Source organism: Biomphalaria glabrata, chromosome 11 (assembly GCF_947242115.1).
Source record: "Biomphalaria glabrata chromosome 11, xgBioGlab47.1, whole genome shotgun sequence".
Lineage (NCBI taxonomy): Eukaryota > Metazoa > Mollusca > Gastropoda > Planorbidae > Biomphalaria > Biomphalaria glabrata.
Window position 1 is genome coordinate 30,794,902 of NC_074721.1, and position 13,870 is coordinate 30,808,771.

The 13,870-nt window shown below is 33.2% G+C and overlaps 1 protein-coding gene across 3 annotated transcripts; it reads left to right on the forward strand.

The window, feature by feature from the left end:
• The first annotated feature begins 1 nt into the window (after window position 1).
• Window positions 2-13,636, forward strand: LOC106065660 (methionine synthase reductase-like). 3 transcript variants are annotated; one of them, XM_056004678.1, is made up of 14 exons: window positions 54-100; window positions 5,617-5,779; window positions 6,253-6,403; window positions 6,908-7,025; window positions 7,344-7,830; window positions 7,939-8,079; window positions 8,649-8,734; window positions 9,372-9,528; window positions 9,707-9,887; window positions 10,462-10,504; window positions 10,731-10,896; window positions 11,556-11,770; window positions 12,477-12,718; window positions 13,441-13,636. In XM_056004678.1, the coding sequence occupies exons 2-14, from the start codon at window positions 5,627-5,629 to the stop codon at window positions 13,518-13,520; spliced, it is 2,220 nt and encodes a 739-aa protein (XP_055860653.1). In that variant the 5' UTR covers window positions 54-100; window positions 5,617-5,626; the 3' UTR covers window positions 13,521-13,636. The 3 variants fall into 3 exon arrangements, with proteins under 3 accessions (XP_055860654.1, XP_055860653.1, XP_055860652.1); XM_056004679.1 differs by lacking the exon at window positions 5,617-5,779 and having other exon boundaries at window positions 2-100; XM_056004677.1 differs by lacking the exon at window positions 54-100 and having other exon boundaries at window positions 4,487-5,779.
• The last annotated feature ends 234 nt before the right edge of the window (window positions 13,637-13,870 follow it).

Below are 13,870 nucleotides of genomic sequence, written 5' to 3' on the forward strand. Positions count from 1 at the left end.
TTATTGTATTTACTTTTTTTTTTTCGAGTTGTCTCCCTGAAAATTTAGAGTATAAACAAGCTACTACAACAACATTTCGTCATTTTCATTCTTGCTCTGCGTATGTTTACATCTATAGTTTTAAATCTAGATCTAGATAGTTTAGTATTATATATAGTAATAGAATACTTAGTGATGTGATTAGTTTACAGTCTAGATCTAGATATATTTGAAAAAATATTTGGTAGTTTTAGCGTTGCCGTGTCAACGTGTCGTGTGAGATTGTGCTCAATGAATAATGAATGATATTTATGATAATGATTGTGATTGTCTAGAACTAGAATGTAGAAATTCTAAGAAATGTAGACCACAGACTGTAGATTCTTAAGAGTCTAAGTCACTCTAACTAAGTCACTAAGTCTAAGTGACTAGCCTACTAAGTTAAGACTGAGTTAAGTAGCGAGTAGACTCAGTAGTCATGAGTGACATGAGTAGTCTGGAGGCTGTAGAGTGTAGTAATAGTTATAGTAGTGTAGACTCATCAGTCTCAGTACTCGTCAGTAGTCAGTAGTAAGAGAAGGCCAAAGTCACTAAGAGGCTAAGAGCTAACTCTGTCTGTATAAAATAAATATAATATATAATTTTAATAATTTTATTTATAAAGCGCTGTTAACAAACAAAATGTAGGCTCAAGGCGATGTAATAACATTACAAACACAACAGTTAGAATGACAGTTAATCTAAAAAAGTTTTAAACAGATAAGTCTTAATGTTTTTCTTAAAAGTGGTGTAGCATGTTGTCTGTCTGAGATCAATGGGGAGTGAGTTCCAAACCTTTGGTCCGTGAACTGAAAAAGCCTGCAGACCGTAGCTTTTGAGGGAGAAACGTGGCACTACTATAAGCGTTGAGTCCATTAGGCGCAGGGCTCTCTAGGGGACATATGGAGTAATCAGTTCGCTAAGGTACAAGGGCATCTCATTGTTATATATATACACTGATGACAAAGTGTGGCGACCTTGTAATCGATTCTCGCTTTCATGGGAAGCCGATGGAGCGTGCGCAAGAGCGTAGTAGCAGAATCTTGTCTAGTTTTTTTTAGGGACTATTCGAGCGGCATTGTTCTGTATAATACGTTGCAGCTTGGCTATTTTGTCATCAGGTATACCTGCTAGCACAGCGTTGCAGTAGTCAAGGCGGGAGAGTATGAATGCTACAGCTAGCGTTTTTGTTGACTCCGTTGTTAAATATGGTCGGATCTGGCCTAATCTGCGCAGCTGCAGATAAAGACCTTTGCAGAGCTGACTTATGTGTGGGTCGAAAGATAGTGTTGAGTCGAAGAAAACTCCAAGATTCCGCGCTACTTGGACAAAAGGAACATGGCAGTTCGTGATAAAGAGAGAATCTGTGCTTTCAACTTTTGAGACATTGTTCCTAGTACCAATCTTAATTATTTCTGTCTTGTCTTCGTTCATCTTGAGTTTATTTTACAACCATCCAATCGCTCACCCTTGCAACGGTATCACTGATTTTCCACCTCTGAGAGTACTGATGAATCGTATAACTGTGAGTCATCGGCAAAGAAATTGTATAAGATGCCGGTTGGCCGTATGGCACCGCTGAGTGGATATGTATACATAGTGAACGGTACTGGGCCTAGAACTGATCCTTGGGGTACTCCATACTTCAAAAGTAAGCTTGTTGATTCTGTCCCGTTATCAACGACACTTTGGGTGCGTTCCGTCAGGTAGGATCCAAGCCACTTTAGGACGACTCCTGCTAAACCAAAAGTTGCAGAGAATCTGGCCATCATAATTTCATGGTCTAGCGTATCAAAGGCTGTGGACAAGTCCAGCATGGAAAGAATTTTGTCGGAATTGTGAATTAAGTCGTTTAGTACCCTGACCACTGCTGTCTCTGTGCTACGGCACTTCCTATATGCAGATTGAAATTCTTCCAAGAGACAGTACTGTTCAAGATGAGAAAGAATTTGTGCTAACACGATGCGCTCCAGAAGCTTTGACAGGAAGGGAAGATTTGATACTGGGCAAAAGTTTTTAGACATTCCAGGTCAAGACTGGATTTCTTTAATAAGGGCCTGACAAGTGCATGCTTAAATTACTGTGGTACAATGCCCGAAGTAAGTGAAGAGTTCACAATGTTAGTAATTGTAGGTACAAGCTCATCTAAACATTCAAGGAGCAAAGAGGTTCGAATGGGATCAAGGTCACATGACTTATTTCGCATCTTTAAAATAGTACTTTTGACATAATCTTCAGATACACGCTGAAACTCGCAAAAAGGAGAATTTTGAAAAATTAGAGAGTGGTCAAGCTGTGATGAGAGGGATGGCATGTCATTTCTGATTTGCTCAATCTTGCCAATGAAGAATCTATTGAAGGAATCGTCGAGTTCAGATACTGGGATAGATGATGGCAAACGTACGTTATTAGCTCCCCCTAACATTTCAGCGGTGATCCTGAATAGCTTCTTTGATGAGTCAGAGGTTTCGATTTTTTGTCGAATATGACTAGCTTTTGCGTCTCTAATCATACGGTTAACCTTGTTTTTTTCTAGTATGTATATTTGTCAATGTATCGTCAGACCTGTCTTTTGAAATGTACGTTCGGCATGTCGGCGAATAAGTTTAGCAGTCTTTATGTCTTTCGTCATCCAGGGTGCAGATGGCCTAACTGAGACTGTACGAGTGACAAGAGGTGCATGGCTGTCCAGCAACTTTTTCAAGCAAGAATTGTAATTGCTGAGAACGTCTGTGTTGCTCTGTTGCAACAGCAAAGAGAACATGTCCATTTTGAAGGAGGCATTATCTATGGCTTTAAGTTTACGGGAAGTCACGTTTTTCTTTGGCTTTTTTGCTTTTGATAGGGGCATTTCAAAGTGTACAAGAAAATGATCTGACAAGCCGTGGTCTGAGACATTGAGTTTGGCTATAAGCTCACTTGCATTTGTAACAATCCAGTCAAGAGTATGGCCTTTGAGGTGTGTCGGAACATTTATCAGTTGGTCTAAGTTGTGATCCTTAAGCGCATTTTTCAGCGACATCGCGTATGTCTCATTTTCACTGTCAAAATGCAAGTTCACATCGCCTATAACAAATAAATCTTTTGTTGCTATGTGACTGTCAAGGAGGTCTTGAAATTCTTCGATGAAAACTTTTGTTGTCAATTTATTTCTCTTGCTTGGTGGTGGGCGGTACAGGAAAATACAAGTCAGTGTTCTACTGTGGTGGGAAAGGCGAAACTCGCACATCTCAAAGGTGGTGTACGTTGAGCTGTCAGGTCTTATTGTTACATACTTGGCTAGACTATCTCTGTACAGTATTGCTAAGCCCCCTCCGCTGCCTGTTTTTCGAGGTAGACTCTTTAAAATAAAGCCTGGTGGCGTTAGCTCAGTGGTTCTTGGCTCATCACCAACTTCTTTAAACCATGTCTCACTAAGGAAAACGATGTCATAGCTATCATCAGTGATGGTGTCTGCAAGTTCAAGAGCTTTGTTACTGCATGACTGGGCGTTTAGGTGCATTAATTTAAGCAGACTGGAGGATATAGTCACCAGAGGTGTAGCACATTTTGAAGACACTGGAGGAGTAATATCACGAATTATAGGTTTTTGATGGAGACATCTGACCTCTGTCGTGTGAGGAGTAATAGGGGTGGGGTGGTTAATAAAACAGTTTAGTAGGGAACTGCTGAACTCTGTCATAGAAGAAATGACAGGGGTGGGGGTGGGGTTAACAACACAGTTAAGAGTCCTGGAAACTGTGTGACATGTATCTGTTGAGTTGAATTGCGTTGGGTTATACTGTCGGCAGTTTACGCCTGATGCCAGGTCAACGAATATTTAGGAAAACCTCGCTATCTAGTCGTGATTTGAGTAACACACATGTGTGTCCTATGAGACGTAGTAGATTTGCGTCCATGACTCCAGTACGGCGATTTAACACACTAGCAATGATGACACACAGGTTTGCGTTGCGACTGCTATGTAGTGGCCACGGTACACGGTTTTACCAAGCACATCAATCCCTCGGGCTATGAGTATCACTCTGTCACTGTTTATCTAGATGCTTGTTAAACTAAAGGATAGTAAATGAATACAAAAACTAATTCAATTTAATTAATGTGACTTAAATCTATCGAACTAAATACACCAATCTATAGAAGAAATCTACACAAATCTAATAGTATAAGAAAGATCACTTAGCTTTAGAAAATAGCAACACAAAAATCCTCCAAAACATGAGACGAAAAAAACATGACTGCTGCCTGCTGGCTCAACAAACATATATATATATATATATATATATATATATATATATATATATATATATATATATATATATATATATATATATATATATATATATATATATATATATATATATATATATATAAATTAAAAATGTATATATATATATATATAATTTATATATAAGTTTGTAGATCTATGATGATACTATTGATACTATAATTATCTAGTGTTGTCTAGTCAATCTTCAATAGAATCTTGACTCTATTAGAGTTAGAGTCTAGATTAGTAGAGATCTAGAAATCTAGATAGAAGATCTAGACTAAACTCTAAGTCTAAGTATTCTTACACCAAGTAGATTTTAAAACTTACTTAACTTTGACTTAGATCTAATCTACTTAGTTTCTAGATTCTAAATCAATCATTTCCAATGCAGTAACTAGAATACTAGATTATGATTTATCAACTATGATATAATCTAGATTATAATTTATATCTTGATCTAGTATTATGATTGATGTAGATAATCTATTAACTAGTATTTCTAGATTTAGAATCTATCCCTATACTAGTCTATAGTTAGTGTAGTTATTGTGCTACTCCTCTCTAGGCACTCTCTAGACTCAAGAGACACCTAGATCTACTAATTATTCTAATTCTATAATAACCTAGATTGCTAGATAGTGATCTCGATCTAGATGTATCTAGAGTCCAGAAACTAAATTTAGCTTAGTCTACAGTTATTAGTAACTAGCCAGATATGATGCATGGCCTGTGGACAATAGTTTGGGTATTAGTATAAAATATTGATCTAGTCATCTAGTGGATTGGATTTTGATGTATATGTCAAGTACAGTAAATTTTCCATTCACATTTTTTTTAAAATTTTGTCATGAAATTAAAGTAAAGTGTGAAAATGGGCGTTTTAAATGACATATTCATATTAAATATAAAATACTTTGTGAAATTAAATGGTTTTACCCGATTTGTTATAAAGTTTTGTTTTTTAATTGAGCTAAATTTATATTTTGGTATTTTTTTGCCACCCCTCCCCTGGTTGTGGAAGGGGCATCAAACAGACTTACAGTCTATGCCGTGATCTAATGAACATTTATGCCAAGTTTTATCAAGATTGGTCAAACGGTTTTGATTTCTATGCTGGAAAACATACATAAACCTTACATTCAGTTATATTAGATATAGTCTACTAGATTTTATAGCATTCTCTGTAGTAAAGTGTAAGTAAAAATAACTAGATTCTCATTAGTTAGAACAGCCTACTTTGTAGTAAAGAATTTTTAAAACTACCGTGACATATTAGTATACCTGTAGTATAATCAAATAGTCATGAGTCATAATTTTAATTTAAGTTAAAATCAAATGTTGGAGAAAAGAAAGCAGAAGGGGCAATATTTGCTAGTGTATGGCTCAGCGACAGGCCAAGCGAAAGCTATTGCTGAAGACATTGCAGAAAAGTCTGACAGATATGGATTAAAAGCAGATTTACGTTGTCTGGATGAGTCGGACAAAAAGGTTATATAGAATTATTTAACTTCGTTTTCATAATAAAATAATGTGTAAATAATTTAAATACAAATTTCAAGAATAGGTTCATGTGATTGAGAAGTGTTGAAGTACTAAATTTAATAAATATCTTAACAATAAGTTTAAATACAAGTCATAGAGAAGTACATAAAATTATAGAACATTATTTTATACTATGTAAAAAGAAATTTACTTATATATATATTTAAATGTAATGTAAGAGTATTGTACTCTTATAAAAATTAATTGAACAAAGGCTTGTGCATCAAGGTCTAGGGCCTTATAAAAGAACTTAGTCTAGTAGTGATGTAATTTTTCAAAGTCGAACTAATTTTATGTTTGATGACTATTTTTTATAATACAGTTATATGGTCAAATCCAGTTACTATTACTTATTATCTTTTTCTTTTTGCTAATAATCTTTGAAAATCAGCATTGTTGTGAATTTGAATTTATTTCAGTTCCAAGTTGAGCAGGAAACTTGTATGGTGATAGTGGTCTCAACTACCGGGGATGGAGATCCTCCAGAGAATGCAGCAAAGTTTGTTCGTAAAATAAAGAGGAAAACTTTGCCACTTGACTTCTTACGAAATTTAAACTACACAATTCTAGGTGAATATTTCTATTCAGGGCACGACATGACCTTAATTGTGCTGATGTGCCAAAAACCCAAAAATATCAAATATCATATCATATTTTTATTCAGACAATTTTAATTGTCAATTTGTTTTATTTTGAAATAAATTATCTTTATGAATTATCCAGAAACTAGATTTGGTAGGGTCAAGTATGGTGCAAACAGGAAAAGCTTTTTCTATTGATAATTTACATATTTAAAGTAAACAATAAAATACAATTAATGAGGGCATATAAAATGGTATAGAAGTCATCTAAACTAATTTGAACTATAAAAAAGAATGTTTAAAGGGATGCAAAAGTTGTTTTCAATTTTAAAAAATAAAGTTGTAACATAGAATGTATTTATTTCAGCACTATTCTCTCTATTTAATATTATTATTCCTTTTAAAGTTGTTTATTTTTATTTTTTTGCATATATTTATAAGAATTACCTTAAATTTTTATTTATTTTTCTATTATATTATTTCTTTGTGGCAGGTCTAGGGGATACCAATTACTCAAATTTTTGCCGGTGTGCCAAAGATATTGACAGTAGATTTGAACAGCTCGGGGCAAAAAGGTTTTATCCTACTGGTCATGCAGATGATGGTGTTGGGTTAGTATATTTGTTTTTCAAAATTATTGTCTATATAGATTAAATGATAGTTTTGTGATGGCATCAATGACAGTAATAAAAAAAGGAATGTAAGACATTGTGGTACAAATAGAATGTGAGATGTCTGATGGGTTGGAGACATGGTAGTTAAAAGATAAAGCACTATGCTGTCCAGTCATATTAGTCAAGTTTAATTTTGCTGTCCAGTCAAATAAATGTATAATGTATGTGCTATAATTTAGTTACAGCTAATTAAATAATTTTTGTTTTCTCTGGCTACCTTAATCCTACAAAAGTTGTTTGTTTATTCTTTACAAGGCTTGAAATAGTTGTTGATCCTTGGCTAGAAGGCCTATTCCCTGCTCTACAGAAGTTTCTTAACGTTGATCAGAATAGTGAAGTTTCTATTTGTGAAAAGACCAAACCATTAGACAGATCTTTGAGCGAGGAGTCCCAGAATCAAATTCACATGGACGGCACAGACTTGGTTGACAAAATTATTACAGACAGACTGCCATCAATGTCTGAACATAACAAAGTTGATGGAAGTTCACCAGAATCAATCATTTCCAATACAGATCAGATAGATTCAACTACAGTTTGCCTGGAAATCCTTAATATTAATTCAGACAAAATAGAACATGTTCACGACACAGGAAAAGAAACTCAATGTGGGCTTGTTCTCCCACCCCCTGTGGGAATAAAGCTGGTAGTGTGTGACTGCTCTTTGGAAGGCAAGGAATTGACAGTGCCTTTGTTACCTCCCCCATTTCTCAATGCCACATTTATTAATGATGCTAACAAGGTAATCCTTTTTCCTTTTACAAAAAATAGTTTTAGCTCAGTATTATTATTATTATTTTCCAAGATTATTTTGTTTTGTCACATCTCATTCTGACACCCTACTAAACAGACTGACTTGCTGGAACATCAGAATGGTTGTAAATTGCCGAACGCAGCATCAGATGTCCTTCATGTTGGGATAACTTCTGCCCAGGTGTTGACATCCCATGATGCTGTTAAGAAGACATTACTTCTGCAATTAAACACAAAGGTGATGATCAAATAGAATTTTTTGTACTTCCACTTAATCATTTAGATTTTGTTTTAATTATCTTAAGAAAAATGCAGATTTTTTTTTTCTTCAAAACTATATTTGTTGAGATGGTCTTAAAAGTGCATGTGGCAGTTGAAGACACAAAGATAAAGGCACATTTCTTATTATTCCATATGTTAGGATGAATTCATATTAGTGCTCTTTCCTCCCTAGTGCCATCAGAGAATGGAACGGGTTACCTGAATCAACCAGAAAAAATAAAAAACAATGACTGTAGAGTTAAAATCATAATTCACATGCAGGACTAGATTAACACATAGGTACTTTTAGGGGGTAATCATTTCTTTTAAGGAAATTGTAATTTATAAGTTGACTACAAAGTTGCCATTTTGTCTTTTATTATTTATTATTTTGATGAAATAAAAGAAGGAAGCCTATTCAGGCCTGTCATGCAGCATGCTAAATTAAATACCAGCAACAAACACAGTTTTAAACAAATATGTAACAAATGAATGAAATGTTTTTTCTTATGAGCTGCAATTTTGGAAAGATATTTGCATTTCTAGGATTTAAACTTGAACTTCACACCAGGGAGTTCTATGGGAATAGTTTGTGCCAATAATTCCAGTGAAGTAGAGCTGCTATTTAAAAGGTACACTTATGTCTTTTTATAGTTACCAAAATAAAACCAACAAATTTTTTTCGGTCACAGTTTTTTTAAATTCAATAAATATTAGCACGCCACAACTAAATGATTAGGAATTAGGTTATCTCATATATTCAGCTTGAGGTTTTGGCGCTGTTTTAGTAATAGTACAGTTAGTGAGAAGAAGTCTAAAAATAAATATTAATATCAAGAACAGTGCATTATTACATAGGTACTTGTTTCTGAAGAAGAAAAGGAATGTAAAACTTCTTGTCAATTTTAAATATATATCGAAAGTATCTTATAAAATAATTTCAAACAAATATTTAATTTGTAAAATTTCAGAAATTTTATATAAACTTAATTAAAAAGGATTTAAAATCAGTTACCAATAACAATTAAAAAAACAACTTGTGGAACTTTTTTTTTTCACATTATTTTCTTTCTACTTTGAATACAAAATTTAGCCAAAATTTGAATACAAAAAAATATGTATTCATGGTGCCTGGTGGTTCTCTTTCTCGTCCAATATGAGATCTCACTTGTTTTGGTTTTAAAATAAATGCTTCTAGAAATTTTTGTTTATTAATTGTAATAAATGTATTTTCAAAGTATAGCAGCTCATCAACAAAAGTATTTTCAGACTGAAGTTAACTGATGTAGCAGATAAAAAAGTGGAATTGTCTGTCATAGAAAACACAGCTAAACGACGAGCTGTCATACCTCCCCACATTCCACCAACGTCAACGCTAAGACACATATTCACCACATGTTTAGATATACGCCAGCCTCCGAGTAAGGTAAAAACAAAATTGGCAAAGAAATTTGTGCTTACATTTATTTTAATAAATCTCCCTTTTTAAATTTTTTAAACATCGGCAGAATAGATTTTTATATGTATATGGATATTTGTATAATTATTTCTCTTGTGATATGATTGAAAATACTTGTGTGAAACTGTTGTTATTTTGTCTCTAGGCATTTCTCAGAAGTTTAGTCAACTCCACTTCTAATCCTATTGAAATGAGACGCCTGCAAGAATTGTGCAGTAAGGAAGGGGCTTCACTCTACTCTGAACATATCCGAGAATGTAACATTTCATTGCTAGACTTGCTGTTTGCTTTCCCATCCTGCCACCCACCAGTTGAAAGGCTGATAGGTAAATGAAACAGAAAAACTTTGACCTTTGGTTGGAGTTATACATTTTTTCTTAATGCAGGTTTCTTTTCCTTATACTTTTGGAGCCATTGATTTCCATGGAAGGTCTGTGAATGCCTTTGTAGCTCTTAATTACCCATTGAAAAGCACTGGAAAGTAGAGATTAGCCTACATCCATCTAATTCTACTAATATCAAAGCTGCTTATCTTAGTGATTTCACTCTTACTTCTGATATAATTAAGATGAACATGACTAATGCGGAGAGTGGAAATCCTGTGAAAACCAGCATACACAATTCATGAAGACCCTATGAAATGGAAGATTTAAAAAAAAATAGTATTAAATCATTTTTGCATTTTATAATTGCCTCTTGATAAAATGAATATGTTAAAAGGATCTTATTTGATACAAATTATTTTTAAATACTGAAAGACAAGATACAATTTTGCCCAAGTCATTATTTTGTTGATGCATGAAATGCTAAATGTTTTTATTTTATGATGTCCTTATATATTGTTTAGATCTTAAGAACATTTGATGTTCATTGCACTAAAAGGAATTTGTAATATTTCAGAGCATCTACCAAGACTACTTCCTAGACCTTATTCAGTATGCAGGTTTGTTTGTTTGTTCTTGCTTAAACAATGCAGTAAACATTATTTATAACCTTTTTTTTTTTTTTGGACAAAACTTTTATTATAGTGAATTTTTTGTCTTTTTAAAGGTGATAAAAGATAATGAAAATTTCATGCAATTTGCCAGGTACCCCATACCTTTTAGACATGGGTATCCCAGCATTACTGAAAGCCCAAGTTAAAAATGTGATCACTTGTATTCCCACAGCTGCCCTGAATACAAACCGGATGTTATTGATATTGTATTTAATGTGATAGAGATACCAGGGGATCCAGAGAAAGGTCATTATTATTCCAGAAAAGGAATTTGCACTGGATGGTTAGATGATATTACAAAATGTTTGCAGTCTGGAGATGAAACAGAACAAATTATGGTAATTATTTTTACATACAATGTAAATTATCTTGTAGACCAATCACAGATACTTCTGAAATATTTTGAATTTGTTTACATCTGAAAATAGATCTTGTATTGATGGATTAATTAAATCTAAATCATGCTCTCTAGACTTAGTAATACAGATTGTAAAGAACCATAATATCTTGTTCAGCGACTACTAAGATAGATATTGTGAATATAGCAAAAATGCATAAAGTTAGAACTTAAGAAGCTCAATAAAGTTTCTGTCAAGACCAGTGTTAAGCTGTTGATCTGTTTCTATATTTAATGGTGCGTCAGTCTGTTGTGTGGTCAAATAACAATCAACCATCATTATTCTGTTCAACATCTTTTACAGACTAAACAATACCAAAAGATTTTGAATAAAAATCTAAACCTTCACCCAGATTTTAATTCAAGACCCTCAGTTTTGCATCATAGATCTTGAAAACGTATTCACCACATTCCACTTTCCCAGTTTGTGGAAATATCAGCTTTAATTCCTCATACTACTCTATCTCACTCTATCATTCATCTCATTACACTTTAGAACTCTGTAACAGTACATCCCACTAAATTTAATAAAATACACTTCAATGGATATTATTTTTAAAAAAGCACCAATAACTACTAATTACAGTTAAACATTTTCAGATCCCGATATATCTGAGAACCAATCAGTACTTTATTCCACCTGCTGACCTGACTAAACCTATCATAATGATTGGTCCAGGCACTGGCGTTGCTCCTTTTGTTGGCTTCCTTCAGCAAAGGTCAATCAGAAAAGATTGTCTCAGTGAGGGCCAGAAGTATGGGGAGACATGGCTTTTTTTTGGCTGCAGAAACAGGGACAAAGATTTTTTATTCAGGTTAGAATGAGATTTGGATCTGGATTTAGATCTGGATCTAAAACTGAATCAATTTTCATAAATCTTTTAAAATCATTCTTTACAATTTAAGTACAAATGCTAACCTAAGGCTGAGTCCCTATCAGGAAACACATTATGCTGAAGACGACTGTACTTCTTTCATGATAGTGTCAAAAATAAAATGCCTAGCTTCACTAAATGAAATTACCTTCACTTCATTGTTCATTAATGAAATGAAAACAACAACTCCTTAACTCTTGTAATACTTTATAAGAAGTTACATTTTCTCTCTGTACATTTTCTATTCTTTTCCCAGTCATGTTTCACATTTTTTAGTGACTTACTTGACTTGACTTAATCCTTTTGACTTCCAGTGGAGCATAGGGTCACAACAGCACTTCATCATCAGTCTCTATTCTGTACAGTGCCCTCTAAGCTTAGTTGGTGTCTATTCTGCCATCAATTTTTTAGTAGCTTGAAGTATATAGCTTTGGGATTGTCTTTTTTTTTTTAAGTCTTTCAAGTACAATAAATAGAGATGTCTCACAATGGACATAGAATTTCTTAATACTACATCCATCTTACTTGTAAGATTAAAAAAAAAAATTTTCTGAAAGAAAATTTCAATTAATGACTTATTTTTGTTTTTAATTAGTCAGATTGCATTTCAAAAAATTATCTATACTTTATTTTTTTTTTACCACAGGGAAGAGTTACTGCACTTTGAAAGTAATGGAACATTAACTAAATTGTGCATCACATTTTCAAGGGATACAACTCCCTCTGAGAAATCCCCTCGGTATGTTCAAGACAATATGGTCATCATGGGCTCTGAAATCTGCAAGCTTTTAGTTGAGCAAGATGCCATTGTGTTTATTTGTGGTGATGCTAGCAATATGGCCAAGGATGTCAATAACTGCTTTGTTGAAATACTGCAGCAGGATAGAGGTACAACTATTTGTTACACTTATCAACAGTGTTAAATCTTATCTTATATAATATAATACAAATGTTACTTCAAAAACGAAAATGATTATGTCCTACGTGTCATGTATCTAGTTATTAGTTATGCATGTTAACCAATGACTTAAATTCTGCCAAGTCATTGGTTTTCCTGGTTGGCTCAGGCAACCCATTCCATGCTCTAATAGCACTAGGGAAGAAGGACCATTTGTACAAATTTTAGTGTCTGCATATAATTGTGTTGAGCATATTGTTGGAAATGTTTGTTAGTTACTTGCATACTAATGTAAACATTTCTGAACTTTCATGTTTTAGTGCAGTGCAATGCAGTTTGTCGCATAAACTTATTTAGTTCCATGTTTTTGAAATACTGTTCAGTGTGTTTTACATAAAATATTTATGTGGGAAGGTTGGGGAGAAATATGCAGAGATTTATATTGACAATGATTGGGGTACAATAGATCTACATTTTGCTATTATGATGTAAGATCATTGACAAGCAAGTCTCTTGTTATTATTCCCATTTCTTTTACCTTAACACATATTTTGTTTACCAGACATGCATTTCTCATTTGGAAATAAATGTGAGCAAGGATCTTTTTAAAAGTTGACATAAATGAACTTTTATCTACTAAAATATTTTTTAGGTTAAAAATGTTAATTTAAAAAAAAAATCAATTATTTTTTTTTTTACTTTTTGTTCACAGGCATGTCTAAAGATGATGCTACAATGTTTATAATGAAAAAAAGGATCAACAAGACATACTTAGAGGATGTATGGGTGTGATATTTGTGTAGGTGTAAGATAATTAAAAGATAAAATTTGTAAAAGATTTTTATTGTAATAATTATTTACATTTGTAAAATAATAATAATAATTAAAAAAAATAAAACAATACAAAATTTGTTTCCTTTACATATTACAAAGCTTGTATCAACTCTTTCTGTCTATCTGCCAAAATTTTGAACACAATACTTCTCCCACAAGCCTTCTTGGATCAAGTTAAAACTTTTTTTTTTATTTTTTATATTTGACTTGTTCAAAATCAACATGCTGACTGACAAGAGTAAACCTTTACTCTAGTGTTTGAAGTAGAAATACATAAAATTAATGTTCTAAATGTCTCACATAAATCT